This window comes from Triticum dicoccoides, chromosome 6A, assembly GCF_002162155.2.
Source record: "Triticum dicoccoides isolate Atlit2015 ecotype Zavitan chromosome 6A, WEW_v2.0, whole genome shotgun sequence".
NCBI classification, from domain to species: Eukaryota; Viridiplantae; Streptophyta; class Magnoliopsida; order Poales; family Poaceae; genus Triticum; species Triticum dicoccoides.
In genome coordinates this window covers 79457061-79479923 of record NC_041390.1, presented here as the reverse complement: position 1 = coordinate 79479923, position 22863 = coordinate 79457061, and the positions used below count along the sequence as shown (strand labels likewise).

Below are 22863 nucleotides of genomic sequence, written 5' to 3'. Positions count from 1 at the left end.
TAGGTGCACTATTCAGCGAAGAGATGGTGATAAAAGTGTAATATTGATGGTAGAAATATATTTTTATAATCTAAATAAATAAAAATAACAAGGTAGAAAATAGTAAACGGGCACAAAAACGATATTGCAATGCTTGAAAATGAGGCCTAGGGTCCGTACTTTCGCTAGTGCAATCTCTCAACAGTGCTAATATAATTGGATCATATAATCATCCCTCAAAGTGCGATGAAGAATCACTCCAAAGTTCCTATCTAGCGGAGAACATAAAAATAAATTGTTTGTCGGGTACGAAACCACCTCAAAGCTATTCTTTCCGTTCAATCTATTCAAGAGTTCGTACTAAAATAACACAAAGCTATTTTTTCTGTTTGATCTATCCTAGAGTTCGTACTAAAATAACACCAAAGAAAATTCATATTCATAATACTCAATCCAACACAAAAAACTTCAAAGAGTGCCCCAAGATTTCTACCGGGGAAACAAAGACAAGAACGTGCATCAAACCCTATGCATAGATTACCCCAATGTCACCTCAGGAATCCGCGAGTTGAGTGCCAAAACATATATCAAGTGAATCAATATGATACCCCATTGCCATCACGAGTATTCAATTGCAAGAAATATATCAAGTGTTCTCAAATCCATAAAAATATTCAATCCGATAACAACGAAATCTCAAAGGTAAAAACTCAATTCATCACAACAAGATAGAGAGGGGAAAACACCATATGATCCGACTGTATTAACAAAGCCCGCGATATATCAAGGTCGTGACATCTAAAGAACACAAGAGAGAGAGAGAGAGATTAAACACATAGCTACTGGTACAAACCCTCAGCCCCGAGGGTGGACTACTCCCTCCTCATCGTAGTGGCCGCCGGGATGCTGAAGATGACCACCGGAGATGATTCCCCCCTCCGGCAGGTGCCGGAACGGGGTCTAGATTGGTTTTCAGTGGCTACAGAGGCCTGCAACGGCGGGACTTCTGATCTAGGTAAACCCCGAGGGTTTTCAGAATATTTGTGAATTTATAGGGTAAAGAGGGGGTGCGGGAGGCCACCGAGGTGGGCACAACCCACCTGGGCGCGCCTGGGTCCCCAGGCGCGCCCTGATGGGTTGTGCCCCCCTCGTGGCACCCCCAGGTGCTGCTCTGGCCCATCTTGGGTGTTCTGGTCCATAAAAAATATCCAAGGAGTTTCGCGGTGTTTGGACTCCGTTTGATATTGATTTCCTGCGATGTAAAAAACAAGCAAAAAACAACAACTGGCACTGGGTCAATAGGTTAGTCCCAAAAAATGATATAAAGTTGCTATTAAATGATTGTAAAACATCCAAGAATGATAATAAAATAGCATGAATACTTCATAAATTATAGATACGTTGGAGACGTATCACGGTGCCTGGCGCCTATCTCTGCGGTGGTGAAGGAGCGATCGAGGGCCCACACAGCGGCGAGATTGGGGTTGTTTGGGATCCAATCCAGCACCACATCCATTTTGGCGAACGCGGAGCGATGGCCAGCGTTGCGCCGGTCGTATCGCGCCTGCTACCTCACCACGCGCTCCTTGTCGGAGATGATGACCGTGGAGCCCAACGAACCGCCGACACCGCTGCTTCGGATGTAATGGAGGATGCAGCTTTGCGCCTTCGTGATCGCGAGCGGCAGCTCATCCATGATAGGGTGGTGGCGGCGGGGTGGCGAGGCAGGCCCTTCAATGCAGGTGTACCGGTTGTGCCGGGGCGACGTCGACTCGTCCTTGACCCCGCGTCCGTTCTGGACGCCGCGGTTGTGTGGGGGCAGCTCGTCCTTGACGCGGCGTACGATCTAGATGTCATGGTTGGGCTGGGGCAATGCATGGCTCGTCCTTGACCCGCCGGGCGTTTGATGAAAAGCACGGGAGAGGCGGTGGGGGGTTTCTGGTGGGCCAGGGTGGTCAGACACGGGCGTGGCAACGGTCCGAACGCCCGCAAAGCCCACTAGTTTGTCTATGGTTTGTGGGAAAATGTACATCTGGACGGCCAAGTGGACCGATACAAACCCGCTTGGATGTCAATACACGTCCGGATCGCACGCTCCGAACGTATGCAGACAGTTTGAGGGTTGATGTTAGGGATGTCCTAAGTATGATAATCACCAAGTGTGATGGGTAGTTGTAGAATAATTAAATGTGGACGTGAAGTGTATCGAACACTGTACTAACAAGAAGCTGAAGTAGTTATTCTCTCATACTAACAAGAAGCTAAGCTAGTTTTTTTCTCAAGCTATATATGTCACTTATATAACCATCTATGCAGCAAATATGATGCAAGGTAAAAGTTACTTCTACTTGTAATAAATATGTAAGATATGTAATAAAACAACTTATACGGAGAGAGAGAGAGAGACAAATATGTAAGATACATAATAAAATAACTTATATATATAGAGAGAGAAAATCCATCCTACCACCCAGGGATAGTTACCTCACATGTCTAATATACTATCATATTGTATTATATATACTACTTTATAATTTCAAATGTGTTCATATATTTTATATAACATATTCCAAAGTGAGTTACATGAAAAAATTGCAAGTTAGCTCATGGTTTTTATTATATTTGCGAAATACACATATATTTGTACGTAAAAAAGAGCAAACCCAAAATACGCCGCATACTATCCTAAAAAATAGTATATATATATACTACGTAAACATTCTTATATAATGCATACTACGTGTACATACTCTCCGATTTGATATATACTACATACAACATATAAAACTCAAGTGGTGGTAACAATCACTAATGGTCGATAAAATTTGTCATACACACACACACACACACACAAATAAACACTATTCTGATCACAACCTGAACTTCCTGAGTTACACAACTGAACTTCCCTCTGTAGGAACCCGACCTCCAGGCTATCTTCGCAACCGTGTCTCCCCACGTAAATTTTTATGGTCAGTCGTGTTCTATGTGATGTAAGTGTAATTTGCAAACGGTTTTTAGCAATTAAATGTCCGTTTCAAATAGGAATCTCGCTCATTGGCGGATTTGCAAACGGTTTCGTGATGAACATGCGTGTGTTGTAATTTTACTGCCCGAGTTGTTCGACCTGAACTTCCCCCAGTGCTAGGTTGAACTCCGCAAACATTGCCCAAATAGGGCTTGCGATATACCGTTGGAAAGCTATGGACATGAGTATCACGACCCAAGTTGATTTTTTGGCAAAACGTAAGTGGTTCAAGAGCAGTTTTGAAAACCGTTTTTTCTTCATACAAAAAACATGAATCATATTTTTGATCTCATTTCTAAACAGTTTATCGGAATTAGGCAAATAATATGGCATTGGAAAGCTGCTGCAAAACCTCTCCATCAACATGCTGATAGTTTTCTCTAATTTCATATGGTTAAACTGTAATTTGGAAAATCATAAAATTTCGCAAACCGAACAGCCGAGTTCGTATTTTTGATGTCATTTCTAAACGGCTAATCCAATTGAGGCAATGATATCGCGTTGAAAGGCATATAAAAATGCGCTACTTTTTCATGTTGAAAGTTTTTCTAATTTTGAATGGTTTAAGAGTAATTTAGAAAATGGTACAAGTTCCACCGAGTTCGTATTTTCGAGCTAATATTTTAACCGTTCGTCCGGATGCAGCAAATGATATGGCGTTGGAAAGCTTGAGGAAATGCGAAACTTTTCGGTATATATTTTTTCTCCCAATTCCGTATGGTTTTAAGTCAATTTTGAAAATGGCTAAAAATATTTTTTGGCCGTAATTCTAAAAACTTTATCTAAATAGGGCAAATAATATACCGTTGAAAAGCTACGGAAAATGCGAAACTTTTTCATGTAGATGGTTTTCTCTAATTCCTAGCCGTTTTCAAGTAATTTTGAAAACAGCGAGATCATTCGTTCTGCCTTTATCGCGAAACAGATTTTTCGAAAATGCACCACGTGAAGAACTTTAACTTCTCAGCATGTCTACTTGAACTTTACTCTATTTTTCGTGTGTTTTTTTCCTCGTAGCTCTCCATCCACTCACCGAAATTAAGCAAGTTATATACCGATGGAAAGCTGTTGTAAACATGCAACTTTTCCGTGTTGACCAGTTTTTCATACTCGCAATGGTTTTAAAAGTTTTTTCATCTGAAATTCATTCAGTGCAGTAGTTGAACTTCCTGTTGTTTTCACGTTGAACTTCTATGACGTATTTTTGTTTGTAATTTCTCATCCAATCGATAGTGTTACACAAATGATATTCCTTTTGTACAAACCTCTCTCACAATAATTTTTTTTAACTTTCTCCGACCGAGGACTTGAACTTATAACAGCAAAACTTTTAGTCTTTGCTTTTTATTCCTTTTTAATACAAAATGCACATTGTGTAGTACGTGAAATTCTGGCAGTTATCAATCTGAACTTATCTCGGTTACGTGAAAATATCTGAGTTTTTTATGAATATTAATCTGAATTTCTTAATCTTTTTATGAATTTTGAAGCGCCCTATTTTTAAAAGTTGAACTTCTTGTTATTTTAATTTTGAACTTGTTGTTTCCATTCTTTAATAATAAGGAAAATCTGAGTTTTCTATAAACATCGAACTTCTCCATCTTTTTAATATGGACTTCCTCGTATTATTTCTTAATCTTTTTATGAAATTTTGATGCACTATATTATTAAAGTTGAACTTCTTGTTATTTAATTTTTGAACTTCTTGTTTCCATTCTTTAATAACAAGGAAAATCTGAGTTTTCTATAATCATCAAACTTCTCCATCTTTTTAATTTGGACTTCCTGGTTTTATTTCTTTTATTAACGGAAAAAATCCTACTTTCTGACAGACATCGAGCCACTCCATTTTTAAATTTGACTTCTAGGTTTCTTTTAACAGAGAAAATCTTTTTTATAAAATTGTTTGAGATGTTTTTTAATGTAGAAAGTTGTTGAATAGAAAAGAACTTTTTTCATATAGAGTATCTTTGTTCCAAATTTGGGGTGGACTGAGAGAATTATTTTAAAACATGAGACACAACATTCTTTTTGCGTTTTTTGAACATGTAAACATATGCTGAACATCTTTAACAATAATTTTTTTAACTTCTCAGGGAAGAGCACTTGAACTTCTTGCAACAAAAATTTTAGACTTCGCCTTTTTACTGTTTTTTCTCATATGAAACACACACCGTGCACTATGTGAACTTCTGGCTGTTATCATTTTAAACTTCTCTCTGTTTCACTTTAGTAATGGTAAAAATATGAGTTTTTTATTGACACCGAACCGCTTTAACTTTTTTATTTGAACTTTTTTGTGTGTTTTTTAGAAATGTGAAAAATTGAAGTTCTTGATTTTATTTCTTTTAGTACCAAGAAAATGTGGGTTTTTTTATAAGTAGCAAACTTCTCTATTTTTTTATTTGGACTTCATGGTTTATTTTTTTAGTAACGGAAATATTCTAGCTTTGTAATAAGTATTGAACCGGTTCGTTATTTAAATATGAACTTCTAGAGTTTTTTTTTATTTAGAAACGGTGAAAATCCTTTTTAGTGATTTTTGAACCCCTCTATTTTTAGAATGTGAACTTATTGTTTTCTATGTAGAAATGGTGAAATATCCACTTCAATGTGCCATGTTATCTTTTGAACTTCCGAGTTATTTTTGTTTGACTTTCTTATGATGTTCCCATCACTGGATTCGGATTTTCTAATTTTTATACATTGAACAATTGTGTGATTTAATTTTGAACTTGTTGTTTCCATTCTTTCATAACGAACAAAATTTGAGTTCTCTATAATCATCGAAATGTTGCATCTTTTTAATTTGGACTTCTTGGTTTTATTTTTGTTTTGGAAGCGAAGACAAATTATTTTTCTATTAAACATCGAACAGCTCCGCCATTTTTAGTTGAACTTCTAGATTTTTGTGAGAAACAGGGGTAATCTATTTCATTATTTTTCTGAAGTGCTACATTATTTTAATTTGACCTTGCTTGTGTTTTTTAAACGTGAAAATATGTTATTTGTTACATATTTTAAGATTCTTCGTTATTTTTATTTTTTATTTTTTTTTTGTTATTGTTTTCCAGTAACGGGAAAATCCGTGGGAGAAAAATTTTGTACACCCATAACACTTTCTTTGAATTCTATAATTTACTAAATTTGAACTTCAACAGTTTACACTATTCTAGGTGATGCTTGTTTTCTTCTTTGGTGATTCTTGTTTGTCCGTAAAAATTCCACTTTTTTATGCTAACTTTGAAGGAGTGTAAGTGTGGACTTTATTTATGCTACTCATTCGAACTTCACTAGTGTATTTTTACTTTCTATGTTAATTGTTGATAAAAGTTTTTAGTTGACGTTTTTAGTGTGTTTGACCTTCCATGATTTTCACACATGAACTTCAACTAATTTTCTTTTTTTAGTAGTGTTCTAATTTTTCAAATTTCCTATTTCTAGTCTCCACGCGAACAATTCTAAAATTAAATGTCATCTTAAACCTGTTTTTCCTAAATGCGTGGACCGCTCAACAACAGTTGGGTCGTTGAGCGTGGGAAGTTTTCTTTTTTTTTCAAAACTTTGTGTGTGCGTGCGTGCGTGTGACTAGTTGGGTTTTGCAGTGACACCGTAAAATCAGCACACATCACTCAACAACAAAAGAAAACTTTATGTTGCGCACAATTCTTATGGAATCCTAGTAGCACTAGCACTACGAAGTGACACTTTGAATCATGATCTCAAATTCTCAACGGTCAGCACGCAAACTAATAGTAATTTTTTATACAGAAGTTGTGCATTTTTTTACACCAGACCTTTTGGTCTTTATCTCTATGTCTTATCTCCTAGAAGTAACCGCCACTATACGATTTATTACTTGTCTTTTCTTCTCCGTGTAGCTGGTCTCTACTTATGGCATATGAAGCTAGCAAGTGGACGGAGCAGCCTCAGCTAGAGAAGTCCAGGTTCAAGTTCAGTTTTGGGTTCAACCTGGATTAGCTCTCAAGTAGGAGTAGTCAGAAGAAGCGGACAAAATTTTTAGCACAAAAATATAAAAGCGAGCTACCAAATAAGGCAATTCCTATTTAGCGCTGCAGGCGCCGGTTTCTACTGTTTTTGCTAACCGGCGCCTGCAGCAGGATCTCGTGGGCCGGCCCATCTTTCATTTTTCAACCTGGACGGAGCAGCCTCAGCTAGAGAAGTCCAGGTTCAAGTTCAGTTTTGGGTTCAACCTGGATTAGCTCTCAAGTAGGAGTAGTCAGAAGAAGCGGACAAAATTTTTAGCACAAAAATATAAAAGCAAGCTACCAAATAAGGCAATTCCTATTTAGCGCTGCAGGCGCCGGTTTCTACTGTTTTTGCTAACCGGCGCCTGCAGCAGGATCTCGTGGGCCGGCCCATCTTTCATTTTTCTTCCGCTCTCTAAACTTTATGGAAAAGTGCAAAAACACAGCGCGAGCTAGGATTCGAACCCTGAATCGCTGGTTATCAGTGATAGTGGCGTGACCAACCCGGCTACCTCACTAACTATGATAACAAAAACGTTTTTCATCCATTTATACCTTCAATTTTTTCTTTTTTCTTTCTTTTTCTTTTTTCTCTGTTCTTTTCTTCTTTCTTTTTCCAAATTCGTAATTGTTTTCTTCAAATAGATGAACTTGTTTTCAAAATCCATGAACTGTTTTTTTAAAACTCTTGAACCTTTTTCAAAATCGATGAACTTATTTTTCAAATTTGATGAACTTTTTCATTTGTTTGAAATTTTTCTCAAAATCGATGAACTTTTTTTCAACGTTGATGAACTTTTTTCAAAACTGATGAACTTTCTCCAAATCCGATGAACTTTTTTCAAATTGATGAACTTTTTTATTCTAATCGATGAACTACTTTCATTATTCGATGAACATTTTTGAAAATCGATGAACTCTTTTGAATTTGTGAACTTGTTTTTGAATACATGAACTTTTTCCAATTTAGATGAACTTTTTTGAAATCCGATGAACTTTTTTCAAATTTGATGAACTTTTTTCAAATTCGATGAACTTTTTTTATTCAAATTGATGAACTAATTTTATTGTTCGATGGAAATTTTTTGAAAATTGATGAACTCTTTTGAATCTGTGAACTTTATTTTGAATACATGAACTTTTTTATTTGTTGAACTATTTTTTGAGTACGCGAACTATTTTTGCATGCGCATGAACTTCATTTGTAATATGGACATGTTTTTAAATAATTGGAAAATCTAAATGCTACAGTGTAATGCGAAATTAATAGTGCGTATGTGTTTCTATTCTTTTAAACTTCACGCTCTAAATAGTCACTACAGTTTGGCTGGTCAAGTGGTTAGCCTCGGTCTTTGGAAGCGTGAGGGCGCAAGATCGATCGCGATCGATTGCAGGTTTTTGGGCCGCCTTTTTCCTCGCCGCGCCATTGTGGGCCGGCCCATCCAGCCGCGGCTGCAGGCGCCGGTTAGCTAGCGCGGCGCTAAAGGCGCTGACTAGGAGTTCCCACCAAATAAATTGGATCTTTTGCCCCACTTTACTTTTCCATTTGATCATTTGTAGCAGTAGTAGCATTCGGCCAAGTACATTACGAGCCACCCCAAAGTATTAGCAGCTCGGCGCCCATGCCTGCAGCCTGCAGGCTCCAGCTAACCTTCTGCTCGTCGCATTGCATCGCCACCGCTCAGTCATTACTCCTTCTCTTCTTTTTCTTGCTGCTAGGCACAACCAAATTACATAGTTGCAATTAAAAAAAGTTCAGATGGGGGAAAGGCCGCAACCTACTTTTAAATGGTGCTGCTTGCACTAGATTAAGTGACCGTTAGTTAGCCAACAACTGGAACTGAAGATTCTGCCACTAGTAGGGGAATTTGCTCGAGCACTTTGCTCGACAGGTACGCGGCGGCAGTTGGCCGGCGGTGGGGAAGGAGTCTGCATAGTGGCGCACAAACTTTGGGGAGGGGAGGTGCTGTGGCATGATCCCTGCAGTACAGCGAGGTGTGGCTCGGCGGCAGGGCCTCTCGGGGGAGCTCGGGGAAGAGGGGAAGCGCGGGCGACGGAGTGGTGCGGTCTGCAGAGGGAAGCATGGTACGGAAGCACGCGGCGTGCAGCATCCGGCACAGGAGGACGTGCGCGCGGCCGCGGGAGCAGCACTTGAAGAGGAAGTGGAACGTGAAGGCGTCGGGGGGCACGCCCCCGCGGCGCATACGCCGGTAGAGGAGGAACGGGTGCTCAGGTCCCGAGGAGGCGCGGAAGCAAGCGCGGAGCGTGGTGTCGAAGAGGAAGGTGGAGCAGGGCATTCGGTCGAACAGGCTGAGCGCGTAGCGGAGGTGGAGCGGGTCGCCGGGGGAAATGCAGCTGGCGAGGGAGTTGAGGAGGTGCGCGGCGGAGGGCTGGTTGAGGAGGCGGCCGGAGGCGGTGAGGACAGCGTGGAGCTCCGTGGCCTGCCGGACGGAGCGAGGGGTCGGCCATGGCGCCCGGGTCATCTCACGTCGCGGCTGCTCGCGACGAAGAAAGACGGCCGAGTTTATTTTATTTTATGATGATGAAGTGGGCTCGTGCTTCTGTTTAGCTGCCCATCTGATGAATACGTCTCTCATTGTGATACTCGACCAAACGCACAGGCCGGCCCATCTGTCTGTTTTCAACCGGACTTCTCATCTTCTCACCTCAAAAAAAAAAACCTCATCTTCTATGCTGCCCCGCCTGGGACTTGGGCCGGAAGAAACAACTCAAATGGAGTTGCCCTATATGCGCCGACCTACTTTCATCCTTCGTTGGTGATATAAAGAGCATCATCTTATATACATTTAATCTCTATTTGTCCAAAATTAATACTAGATGGGTGATTGTTTGCCTATCACGTACTGTTCCAATGCTTTGGACAAGCCTAGGACGATCCCGCGACGCATGAAAGAAACATGCTCGCTCGTACGTGAAACAGACAAAACCAAAATAGCTAGCATACGTGAAAATCAATCGAAGTGGAACGAAACAAAGCGGGATGAAAAAAAGAATATTTCCTTCCTTTATTAGTAAATATAGATTCATCAAAAAAATAGCTAGCATACTCGCCATATCGGTGATTCATAGCTCGTTATTTGCTCAACAATGCATGAGAGGGTAGAGATGCACTGGAAGACGTGGCTCAGCATGTAGCACTAGCGGCTTCTCTATGAAGAGGTCGTGCTTGGACTCGCTGAGATTGATGGCCGACACCCCAGCCGGTTTGGTCCAGGTGAAGCCATGCAGGAGCCTGCCAAAGAGCATGACACTCATGGTTGTTCCTAGTGATGCCGCGATGCATCCCCGTCGTCCGGTGCTGAAGGAGATAAACCGCAATTCGCTCTCAGTAAGCACCACATTGATGTTGTCTCCCATATGGCGCTCCGGCTTGAAGCGGAGCGGTTCATCCCAGACGGTGGGGTTCCGGCCCAGGGCCAGCCGGCTGAGGATGACGTTGCTACCCTTGGGCACGTGGTAGCCCGCAACAATGGTGTCGGCAATCGCGACGTGCGGCAGGTTGAAGGGAGCGATTGGGTGGAGGCGGAATGCCTCACGTATGCATGCCTTGAGATAGTTGAGCTGCATGATGTCCGACTCTTGCACCAGTCGCTCGTGACCGACCACCCGGTCCATTTCCTCCATCGCCTTGGCCAGCAATTCTGGGTTGTTCACCATCTCCGCCAGTGCCCACTCCACTGCGTTTGACGGGTTATCAATGGCCGCTAATATTATGCCCTGCATGCATTCCATGGAGATAAATGTAAGTTATTACAATTTATACCTTTGCATAAAGAGAGATTACATTGAATAATTGGAAATTTAAATAAAATTTAAGTTGAAATCACATCAAAATGGTAGAAAATTACAATAATGGTATGTTTAAACTATTAATTCATAATTTCTTATTCTATTGTTTCCATTTTCTAACACCTGTGAAATACGGTATAAGATCTAGTATTTAATAGTGTGAGCTATTACCTTTTCTCATGGATGACGTATTAGTACCTTGTAGGACTATGAGGCAATTGGTTACTAAATTCAATCTAGGCCCTTGAACCATATTAAAATTTCTCATTAATTAATATTTTGCTTACCTTGGACTGTGCTTTGACCTCATCGATGCTGAGCAACGGCTTGCCATCACCGTCGGCGAGCGTGATGAGAACGTCAAGGAAGTCCTGGACCCCGTCCTGCCTCTCGCCGCTGTTCCACTGCCTCCAACGCTCTTCGATGACCACGTCGTGCAGTCTATCCACTTTTGTGTTGGCCTCCTTAATAATTTTCTCGTGGCCGTCGAGATCTAGGCCAAGTAGACACGGGAGGTAGTCGCTGACGCAGAACGCGAAGGTGAACCCTAGGAGGGCGAAGGAAGCGTCCATGTGCTCCACCTCCATTGGCCCCGGCCCGCCGTCCGGCTGAGGCTCCCCGAAGTACCGTTGGCCGAAGACAAGCCGGCGGATGATGTTGCCGCAGTAATGCCGCGCGACGTGCCTGACATTGACGTTGGCTAGTCCCGACATTGAAGATGACAACCCCCCGGCGGTGAGGTTGTAGATGTAGCGCGTCAAGTTGTCAGCTTCATCGGCGCGCTTGTCGTGGAGCCACTTGTGACGGGAGGGGCAGATGATCTCAGAGGTGAGCACCTTGCGCATCTTCATCCACTGGTCACCGAACGGCGAGAGCACGGCGTCCTTGTACCCGCTGCTGATGACGCCGGAGGCGAAGGTGAGTGGGCGGGACGAGAAGTTTTTGTCCTGCTTCTTGAGCACCTCCCTTGCGATCTTGGGACATGTGATCGGGACGACGTGGACACCGCCGAGGCGGAAGCAGGCGATGTCGGTGCCCATATCCTTCATCACGCGATGGATCCAACGGAATGCCGGCTTGTTGACCACCATCTCGGGCAGGTTACCCACCACTGGCCACGGACATGGCCCCGGCGGAAGTGGAAGCGGCACCGTCGCTGATGAGGACGTGTCACAGCGGACCTTGCTCTTGGTAATGACAAGGTATATGAGTGTTATTACGATGAGCAGCTGGGACACAACCAAGCAGCAGCAAGCCAGCATTTTGGAGACTGCTGCTTGCAGAGTGCACACAGGTTTGCGAGGTAGCTACCCTTGTTATCGTTGCGTAGGGAAGCCAACTTTGCTCTCCGTGCTGCTCTGCCCATGAGGGCAAGACCCCTCTTTATATGTTACCTCCGTCCCAAAAAATTGGCTTAGACTTATTAAATACGAACGTATTTACGTATCTAACACTAAAACATGTCTAGATATATTCCTCATGTGTGGATCGATCGTTTACCACATTTATCACATGGCATTTCAAATGTATTTATCCTGAACTAATAATAATAATTGTCTACAGAATGAAAATTCTTCTGTTTGTAGATTGTCTTATATTTATTTAGATACGAAGGATGATACTAATAATAATAATTGTTTATCCAAACGTAGTCAAAACAGAATAAAAAACTTCTATTTATAGATTGCCTTATATTTATCTAGATACGAAGGCTAATACTAATAATAATTGTCTATCCAAACTTAACAAAACAGAATAAAAAATCTTCTATTTATAGATTGTCTTACTTTATCTAGATACGAAGGATGATATTAATAGTAATGATTGTCTATCCAAAAGTAATCAAAATACAATAAAACATCTCCTATTTGTAGATTATCGAGAGTACTTATCCGAAAACTAACCATAATTGTCTTTCCAAAAGTATTTCGGACGCCAGGATGATGGACCATATGGGAAGCTTTCGGTTTGAAGAGATGGTCGGACCATGCATCCGGGATTCAATGAGATGCTACACCGAGACATCCCATTTAGCGCTGTACGCGCCAGCGAAAGACGTAGCGCATAACCCCCGCTCCCCCGCGCCAACTCATGGGCTGGCCCATGTGTGGGTAGGGAAAGCGGAAGCATCTAGTTTTTTTTTGCTTTTTTTTAAATTGTTTTCCATTGTAAGGCTAATTTAGGATTTCAATATAGTTACAACTTGTGAAATGTTGGTGAATTCAAAAATTGTTGATGATTTGAAAAAAAATGTTCACGACATGATAAATGCTGACGGAATTAAAAAATGTTAACCAAATTCAAAAAAAAATAAAAGAAAAGAAAAACGAAAAAACAGTATAGAAGACATAAAAAAACGGTTCTGGAAATGTTCTGGAACCTTCTGAAAACCGGTGGCAAAATAAACCGCAAACGGACCGGCAGATACGCTGAACGGGGAGCCCGGCCAGGGGAGGGGGGGTTGCATGCTATGTTGCTAGCAGCGACCTACGTGCTGTATAGGATCCCGCTGCTACATCATGCATGGGACATGCATGCACGACGCAAGGAACAATGGGCTCATGGGCCTCCTTGTAGCAGGTTAAAAGATGTGTCCAAGCACATGCAGAACTCGGCACGTACGTACTGATTTCGGTTCGGTGTGGCTTGAAAAAGACCTGCATGAGCTCTACGACAGGGAAGAAGTGATGCAGCGGCCAGAGGGGCGACCGCAACACCAAGTTCTTGCAAAATAGGGCATCACATAGGCGCCGTAAAAAACACGATTCTAAGAGCATCTCTAACAGGTGCGCAACCGCACGACGCGCAAAAACTTTTTTACAACGTCAAAATAGTGTTTTTTTGCGTGAAGTAGGGCGCTGGCTCCAGCAGCCGCAGTAAAATATGGCACGCGCGAGCAGCTTCAGAAGGCGCGCTAATTTACAGAGCGCACGAGCAGCCGACGCTTGCAAATATGATTTTCACATGTACATTTGACAATATGGTGATGTTTCAAACATTAAACAAATGTGCAAAACAAAGACATAGCATAGTTCACTTACACGGCATAGTTCAAAATCACCCAACCAAGTTCATGACAAATAAAAGTTTGCACAAACAAATGGCACATCAACAATCATGCCACATCACTCATCATCGTCCTCTTCTCCCTCTGATTATTCCTCCTCATCCGAAAAGGATTCTTCCTCCTCTTCATTTTCGAGTGTCGCATCGTCATCCGGAGCTCGGATGGTGTTCGTAAGATCTCCAACGGGATAATGAGAAGGTATGTGAGGCACACAGGAAGACATGCATCCACCTATGTCACCCGGAGTTGCTCACATGCCTCACACGAGAGACCCAAAACTCATGCCTTCTATGGTAGCTCTGAAGCCACCCATGCCTCCCATGGTAGCTCCGAAGCCACCCATGCCTCCCAGCCGCCCATGGTAGCTCCGAAGCCACCCATGCCTCACATAGGTGCTCCCATGCCTTCCATGGTAGCTCCGAAGCCACCCATGCCTCCCATTGGTAGCTCCCATGCCTTCCATGGCCATGTCTCTTTTTTGGACTAAGACTTCTTCAGGGGAAAGAATGACGTACTCCTTTTGCCTATCATCGAGTTTAGATGTGTCCATGAAGAACAAGTGCTTCTCCCATTTCAATAATCTAGATCGCTCCTCCATGGCCAATTTCTTCTCCTTCAATGCCACCTTCCTCTCCTCGGCAGCCACCCTCCTCTCCTCGGCAGCCACCCTCCGCATCTTGGCTCCTTGTCATCATCTTCACCTCATTTGCTTCCTATTGTGCCTTCACAATAGCTTCCATAGCATTCTTTAAATCATCACCTCCTCTCTTCTTCTTCTTCTTCTTCTTCTTCTTGCCTCCATTTGGTCTCTTTGGTTTGGAGTAGGCAACCGAGTTTGGTGTAGGGCTTCTCTTGCCGCCATCACTTGATGCCTCCTCCTCATCATCATCCTCCAAATCAATAGTTGCCTTGCTTTTCTTGCCCTCCTCTTGGTCATCACGGGGCTTCCATTTCTCTTCATCCTTCAACACATTGTAGCAATGGGCCAACACAAATGGTATCCCTTTCTTGACCTTCCCTTTCTTGGTCTTCTTCTCTTCTCCTAGAAATAAGTTTTATGCAATAGTGACCTACAAACAAAAGAACAAGTTAGCACTTGAAACACCAAAAAAGAAGCATGAACATGGAAGGAACATAAAGACATGACACTTGCCCTATCTCTATCATTAATGCCAATTTAGTTTATCGTGTCAAGTTGTGACAACTGGCACGCATCATTTGTCACAACATGTGAGTTTTCTCTTTTTTTCGTAGATCCGTTTATTCAAAACATTTTATCTCTTAAACCATGTGTCCAAATCTCAAAACATTTTCACCATTCGATTTCTCGTGTCGAGATCTTAAAAACTAGTTACCATGTTGATAGGTTTTAACGAACTTTTTTCATGAAAAAATTGGATGTAAAAACCGAACTAGGAGCATGTTTTTTTCCCTTTTCGAAAGAGGCATGGTCGTGCCTCTAGTGGAATCACAACCGTGCCTCTCATGGAAGCAAAATCGTGCCTCTCATAGAAGGAAAAAATAAAAAATGCATTTTTCCTTTTCTAAAGAGGCACGACCGCACCTCTCGCAAAATCACAACCGTGTCTCTTGCGGAAGCAAAATCGTGCCTCTCGCGGAAGGAAAAAAACGCGTTTTTTTCGTTTTCGAGAGGCACGGCCGTGCCTCTCACGAAAGCACAACCGTGCCTCTCGTGGAAGAAAAACTGTGCCTCTCACAAAAGAACAACCGTGCCTCTCGCGGGAGCAAAACCGTGCCTCTCGCGGAAGCACAATCGTGCCTCTCGCGGAAGCAAAACCGTGCCTTTCGCCGAAGAAAAAAACACGCTTTTTCGCGCAATTTTGATTTTTTTGGCCTAAAAGCTGTGGTAAACCAAAACGTAAAAAAAACCACAAAAAACATTTAAAAAGCCAAAAACGCATGCAAAAAAATTAAAATACTACGACACGTGGCGAGGAGGCTTAGAGCGCGCCAAGTGGCGCTGATCGTTGTGAGGCTCCCGAAGGAGCCCTCGTCAACTAGTTGCTCCCTTTTTATTCTGTTGCTTTCGTTGTATTTGGTTCGACTTTTGTTGTGCCGATTTTTTGGTTTTTTCTTCCATGGTTTGATTCCATTCCTGTATTTCTTGGGCTTTTTGTTGGGTTTTTTTCCTTGAGGTTTTTATTTTTGATTTTTATTTCAGTTTTCTTTTTTCCTTTTGATTTACTAGAACATATGCCTGTGTGTTGCAACCGGGACAAATATTAGTCTTTATCATCAAAATTAATTGCAAGAAATAAAAGATCACTAGAGAGAGAGGTAGCTCCCTGGTGGCAAGGGCTTTGGTGGACACATCGGCGTGTCATCACCCATGATTTCATGTTTCGTGAGTGTGGCGACGAGCTGTTCGTATGCGCTAAGTGTGGAAATTGCGAGTTCCTCCTCATCCTTAAATGCCTCCTCGGTCTACCCCACTCATCTGCTTCTCGCCTTTGGTGTAAATTATAATGATTTAGCCCACGAGTCCTTTTATTATGCACCATGCACATCAGCATGAGTTTGCAAGTTTAATCATGTCTTTATTTCGTTGGTGATATAAAGAGCATCATCTTGTATACATTTAATCTCTATTTGTTCAAAATTAATACTAGATGGGTGGTTTTTTGCCTATCACGTAATGTTCCAATGCTTTGGACAAGCCTAGGACAATCCAGCGGCGCATGAAAGAAACCGGCTCGCTCGTACGTGAAACAGACAAAACCAAAATAGCTAGCATATGTGAAAATCAATCGAAGTGGAACGAAACAAAGCGGGATGAAAAAAAGAATATTTCCTTCCTTTATTAGTAAATATAGATTCATCAAAAAATAGCTAGCATACTCGCCATATCGATGATTCATAGCTCGTTATTTGCTCAACAATGCATGAGAGGGTAGAGGTGCACTGGAAGACGTGGCTCAGCATGTAGCACTAACGGCTTCTCTATGAAGAGGTCGTGCTTGGACTCGCTGAGATTGATGGTCGACACCCGAGCCGGTTTGGTCCAGGTGAAGCCATGCAGGAGCTTGCCAAAGAGCATGACACTCATGGTTGTTCCTAGTGATGCCGCGATGCATCCCCGTCGTCCGGTGCTGAAGGAGATGAACCGCAATTCGCTCTCAGTAAGCACCACATTGATGTTATCTCCCATATGGCGCTCCGGTTTGAAGCGGAGCGGTTCATCCCAGACAGTGGGGTTCCGGCCCAGGGCCAGCCGGCTGAGGAAGACGTTGCTACCCTTGGGCACGCGGTAGCCCGCAACAATGGTGTCGGCAATCGCGACGTGCGGCAGGTTGAAGGGAGCGATTGGGTGGAGGCGGAATGCCTCACGTATGCATGCCTTGAGATAGTTGAGCTGCATGATGTCCGACTCTTGCACCAGTCGCTCACGACCGACCACCCGGTCCACCTCCTCCACCGCCTTGGCCAGCAATTATGGGTTGTTCACCATCTCCGCCAGCGACCACTCCACTGCGTTTGACGGGTTACCTATGGCCGCTAATATTATGCCCTGCATGTATTCCATGGAGATAAATGTAAGTTATTATAATTTATACGTTTGCATAAAGAGAGATTACATTGAATAATTAGAAATTTAAATACAATTTAAGTTGAAATCACATCAAAATGGTAGAAAATTACAATAATGCTATGTTTAAACTATTAATTCATAATTTCTTATTCTATTGTTTCCATTTTCTAACACCTGTGAAATACGGTATAAGATCTAGTATGTAATAGTGTGAGCTATTACCTTTTCTCATGGATGACGTATTAGTACCTTTTAGGACTATGAGGCAATTGATCACTAAATTCAATCTAGGCCCTTGAACCATCTTAAAATTTCTTATTAATTAATATTTTGCTTACCTTGGACTGTGCTTTGACCTCATCGATGCTGAGCAACGGCTTGCCGTCACCGTCGGCGAGCGTGATGAGAACATCAAGGAAGTCCTGGACCCCGTCCTGCCTCTCGCCGCTGTTCCACTGCCTCCAACGCTCTTCGATGACCACGTCGTGCAGTCTATCCACTTTTGTGTTGGCCTCCTTAATAATTTTCTCGTGGCCATCGAGATCTAGGCCAAGTAGACACGAGAGGTAGTCGCTGACGCAGAACGCGAAGGTGAACCCTAGGAGGGCGAAGGAAGCGTCCATGTGCTCCACCTCCATCGGCCCCGGCCCGCCGTCCGGCTGAGGCTCCCCGAAGTACCGTTGGCCGAAGACAAGCCGGCGGATGACGTTGCTGCAGTAATGTCCCGCGACATGCCTGACATTGACGTTGGCTAGTCCCGACATCGAAGATGACAACCCCCCGGCGGTGAGGTTGTAGATGTAGCGCGTCAAGTTGTCAGCTTCATCGGCGCGCTTGTCGTGGAGCCACTTGTGACAGGAGGGGCAGATGATCTCAGAGGTGAGCACCTTGCGCATCTCAATGTGCACCTTGTCGACGAGATAAAGTATTATGGTCCTGTGTTTCTTCGCAACATGTATCCCTTCGAGCGGTTCATGGGAATACTGAAGCGCTTTTGTCGGAACCGAAACCATCCAGAGGCAAGCATCCTACAAGGTTATACCACGGAGGAAGTGGTTGAGTTTTGCACTGAATACATGAAACAAAGACCTATAGGTTTGACCCTCTCTCGCCACAAGGGAAGGCTGAAAGGTAAGCCGGTCCTTGCTGGCACGCAAATCGCTACACCCGGAGAATTGGGAGAGAAAACCCATTTGATGGTACTGCTTAACAACCCAGTTCTCAGCACTTATGCCGTAGAACACTTGGCGGAGATACGCCAAAGTTTCTTACCAATGGTGTTGTAACATCCCAAATTTTCAATTTGGAATGTTATACATAGGTCATTTATGCATATCATATTTTATTGCATTTTCGTTTGCGATCCTCAAAATTATAAGCAACTCAAGGACCCGCGAAGAGAGTTGGGGATTTCACGATTTTCATATTTGAATTTTATCTAATATTGAAACAAGGATCATTTTGGTTTTAATGATTTTTCTCTCCAAAAATATTTCAAATTTAAAATATATGAGAGGAGATAATATGACTTCTCCAAAATAGATGAAATATTGGAGGAAAAATATTAAAATCAAATAAATAATTTTATTTGGATTTTATTGCTATTTTATTCGAATTAGGAAAAATACGCGTTTTTCAAAATTGCATTATAGGCCCAAATAAATGTTCACCTTGTCGGCATATTTTTAGAGGATGGGGAAAATTTATTTCGGGATTGTTGCAGTCTGTTTAGTATTTATTTTCTTTGTTTTTCTACGCGTTAGAATATTTTCCAAAAAAAAAGTTTGAACCGACTTACGGGCCATGGGCGACCCGGACTCCCGCCGCCCCGGGCCATATAAGCCGCGCCCCCGACCCCGCAACCCACCACCAGCCCCGCCGCCGAAACCCTAACCGTAACCCGCGCCGCCGCCGCGCCGCGACGTCCCGACCCCGCCGCCCGCCGCCGTCGACCCTGCCCGCCGCCTCGCCGGAGTTGCCCGCCGCCGCCGCCGTCACGCGTCCCGAGGTAGCCGCCGGTTTTTGTTAGAAAACCATATGTTTTTTTAGAAACCCTCGGTTATTTTATTTTAGATCGGTTTTAATTTTTTTCTCGGTTTAGTAATTTAGTGGACGTTCGTCCGTACGTTCGTTTTAACGAACGCCGTTCACCCGTTAGCCGCAGACAGCGAACGTTCTTTCGTTAGCCTGTTCGTCAGTTTTTCTTTTTTCAGGGTTTTTCCGCGATTATTTTCGATCGCGATTTCTGCCCTGATTTTCATTTTAGTTTATCTTTTCGCTCGTTTATCACAATCAGGCGATTCAAGCGCCTAGATCTTCGTCTCGAAGCCATCTTTCTGTTTAACCAACTTGAACAAGATTTTGGTACTGTAAAATTTGACTTTAGTCCAGATTAGTAATCCGATCTTGTTTCTTTCGCAGTTTTGAGTTTCGTTGCTCCGTTGGATTTGATTCTTTTTGCAAAGCGGAGTTCTTCAGTTGAACTTTCTGGTTAAATCGTCTTATTTGAGTCTTAACCGTGCATATTTGATTGATTGCTTATGTATGTTATTGTTTGTTTGCGATAGAATTCCCGGAGTGCGAAGCGTGCTACTACGAGTCTGTAGGTTTTGTCGATCGTTAGCAAGGCAAGTAACACATTGATCATACTCTTTGCATACCCAGTTTTTATGCATTAGTTACAAGCCTCAAACATTGCATGATTAGGATGTGTTTAACTTGTGGGTTTGGGAAGTAGTTGATGAGGTAGAACCTATTGCCATGTTTATTATCAAACCCTGGGAGTTACTTCTACGTTATGCTTAAATTGCCATGTTATGCTCGTAGACGTGGATTGGGTTTTAGTGTATCCATGACAGATGTGAGTGTTTAATTAATGGTTCAACTTAAGGTGGCAACTTTAATACACATATGGGTGGATTGTTTGTTTTGGGCACCTGGGGAATCCAGTGCTGTCCTAGGATATCCCAGGGTTATACCGTGTGATCATCCTACGGTCCGCCACCCAGGCTTAAAGGGATCATAAGATTATTCATGCTAAAAACTTCCGTGTGTAGCCACAAGCCATTATGGGCTCTGCCATAGTTGAGTATGTTGTGTGACCTCTTTCAGTGGTGGGCTAGCAGATGTAGAGGGAAAGTAGATGTAACTGTCCACCCAGAGTAAAGAGTTAATGCTTCCGAAAGACCGTGTCTCGATAATCCGTTTCTCAAACACTATGTAGTGCGAGAAATCCAACGAAGGAGATCGAGTCTTGTGGGGAAATGTGTGCAAACCTCTGCTGAGTGTATAAACTAATCATGGTTAGCCGTGTCCCCGGTTATGGACATCTTGAGTATCTGGTAGTTGAATTATTGATTTGATCTCATCACTCTAAATTAATTTGTTGGGTTATTAATGATTATTTTAATTGGGATTGACTTGGAGGAACCTTCTCAATGATGTTTCAACCACCATGATAGTTAAATAAAATTTATTCCTTTGTTGTAGGGAAAAATTGGCTTTTCGCAAAAATCATATAACCATAGAGCCTCCACCAGGCATATATGCATGTAGTGATAGCATTTATCTGTTCATTGCTCTACTGTGTTATATTGCCAGCATATTCCATGTGCTGACCCGTTTTCGGACTGCAACGTATTATGTTGCAGACTTTTCAGACAACGAGTAAGGTGCCATAGGTCGTTTGTCATGCACTCAGCTATGCCGTTGGAGTTGATGGACTTACTTTATCTTCCAAGCCTTCCGCTGTTAGCGTATTAGATGGCCTTAAGCCATATTTATTGTAATAAGTTTTCTTTTGAGACATTTGATGTAATAAGTGTGTGATTGCTACTCTATTATAAATCCTTCGAGTACTGTGTGTGTCAGCATTGCCGATTCAGGGATGACACTGAAGCACAGAGACTTGACCGTCTGAGGTCGGGTCACTACAAGATGGTATCAGAGCACATGCTGAATGTAGGACACGACCACTAAGAAGAGCCATAAGTCACTCTTCTCTACTCATTTCTGACTCCTCTCCATTTTCTACTCTTTAGGATGGTGGACTCGAGGAACAAGTTTGCACAACCAGATGAAGACACCCCCTTTTTACGACACTTGAAGGAAGTCACTAGATACCTGAACGTGCCGTCGACATCCCTGTTGGACTGTTCAGCAGCACCGCGGCTGTAGCTGAGCTCTCGTCCACACGCAGGCCACCAGGCGAAAACCCATGCAGGCCACCAGGTAATGGGCCTTGCCCATCATCACCCGCGGTATGGCTTGTCTCCTGGTCCGTCTTCTCTTCTGACCCATCAGAAAAGCCTAACCCTTTTGCTTTGCGTGTTGTAGCTAAGCCATTAGGAGCGGCACCATCATGTCCTTTTCTTTTTCCTGGGCGTTGCTCGTCCACCAGGACACCACGTGAAGGTGAGCTCCCACATGAAGTTGCATTATACGACTTGTACGTAGCAACCATGTACGTGCCTCCTGCACAGATTGGACTGTAATGCGCAGCGTGTGCGCCTTGCTTCACGTTACCCACATGTAAGTGTGAGTTAGCTTCCCTCGCGACAAGACTCACCATATCAGACATGCATGCATCGTCGGCGTTTCTTGCTGCACCAGCGTTTCGTCCCGCCTTGTGATTTTCCAGCGCTACAACATCGGCATACTTTATGTCCTGGACTTCTGGCGCCATGACTTCGCCTAGAGTCGAAACTTTTATATCGCTCTTCGGGCCGCCTACGGGCATCTTCTCCAGTTGACCAACACAGAGACTGCTTCTCCATGGTCAAGCACACGCAGCTATCGCTTCTTTCGCTCCAGCAAAGATAGCACTTACGCCCGTAGCATTGTCGTAAGTTTCGGAGACCTTGATCTGATCATACACCACCACCACGCATAGGGTCACATTCTGCTCCCACGTGAAAAACCAGAGAGAATAGAGTAAGCAATTATTGCTTGATTATCATCTGAATAAGAGAATCGACAAGAGGAACATATGAATCTTGCTGGTGTAGTTGTGAACGTGCTTTTGCAGCCCAGATCACTTCACTATTTTAATTAAAAAGCATTTTCTTCACCAACGCGACGGGTGATGTGCCATGTTTCAATTCATAATCGAGACTAAATGACCAGCACACACAATATGTGGGCAGCTAGACACATGAATGAAATAGAACCATCAATAAACCTGGGATGGCCAATGCGTGTGCGGATGAAACGGCAGCCACGGCGTCCGCCTCTGTAATAGCAGCATCGACAGGCAAATAACCTGCAGTAGCAGCAATAAGCGAGAAGTCGGCAGAAAAAAAATTGTTGCTTCCTCTATCTCAGTGATGGCTGACCCTCCTACCCCATCCACATCTGACCTTGCATCTTTTTCCCATCTCACCTCGGGTTGTCTGTAGTGGATCTCCTCATCCACACCCGCCGGCAGCCCCTCCATGACTCA

General features: G+C 43.2%; 1 protein-coding gene and 1 pseudogene across 1 annotated transcript; both read right to left on the bottom strand.

The window, feature by feature from the left end:
• Window positions 1-10098: 10098 nt before the first annotated feature.
• Window positions 10099-12068, bottom strand: LOC119315677 (tyrosine N-monooxygenase-like). Its single transcript, XM_037590205.1, has 2 exons — window positions 11094-12068; window positions 10099-10734 (listed from the first exon to the last, which is right to left on the bottom strand). The coding sequence occupies exons 1-2, from the start codon at window positions 12066-12068 to the stop codon at window positions 10099-10101; spliced, it is 1611 nt and encodes a 536-aa protein (XP_037446102.1).
• A 1893-nt stretch (window positions 12069-13961) lies between these two features.
• LOC119315675 lies at window positions 13962-22107 on the bottom strand (annotated as a pseudogene).
• Window positions 22108-22863: the final 756 nt, after the last annotated feature.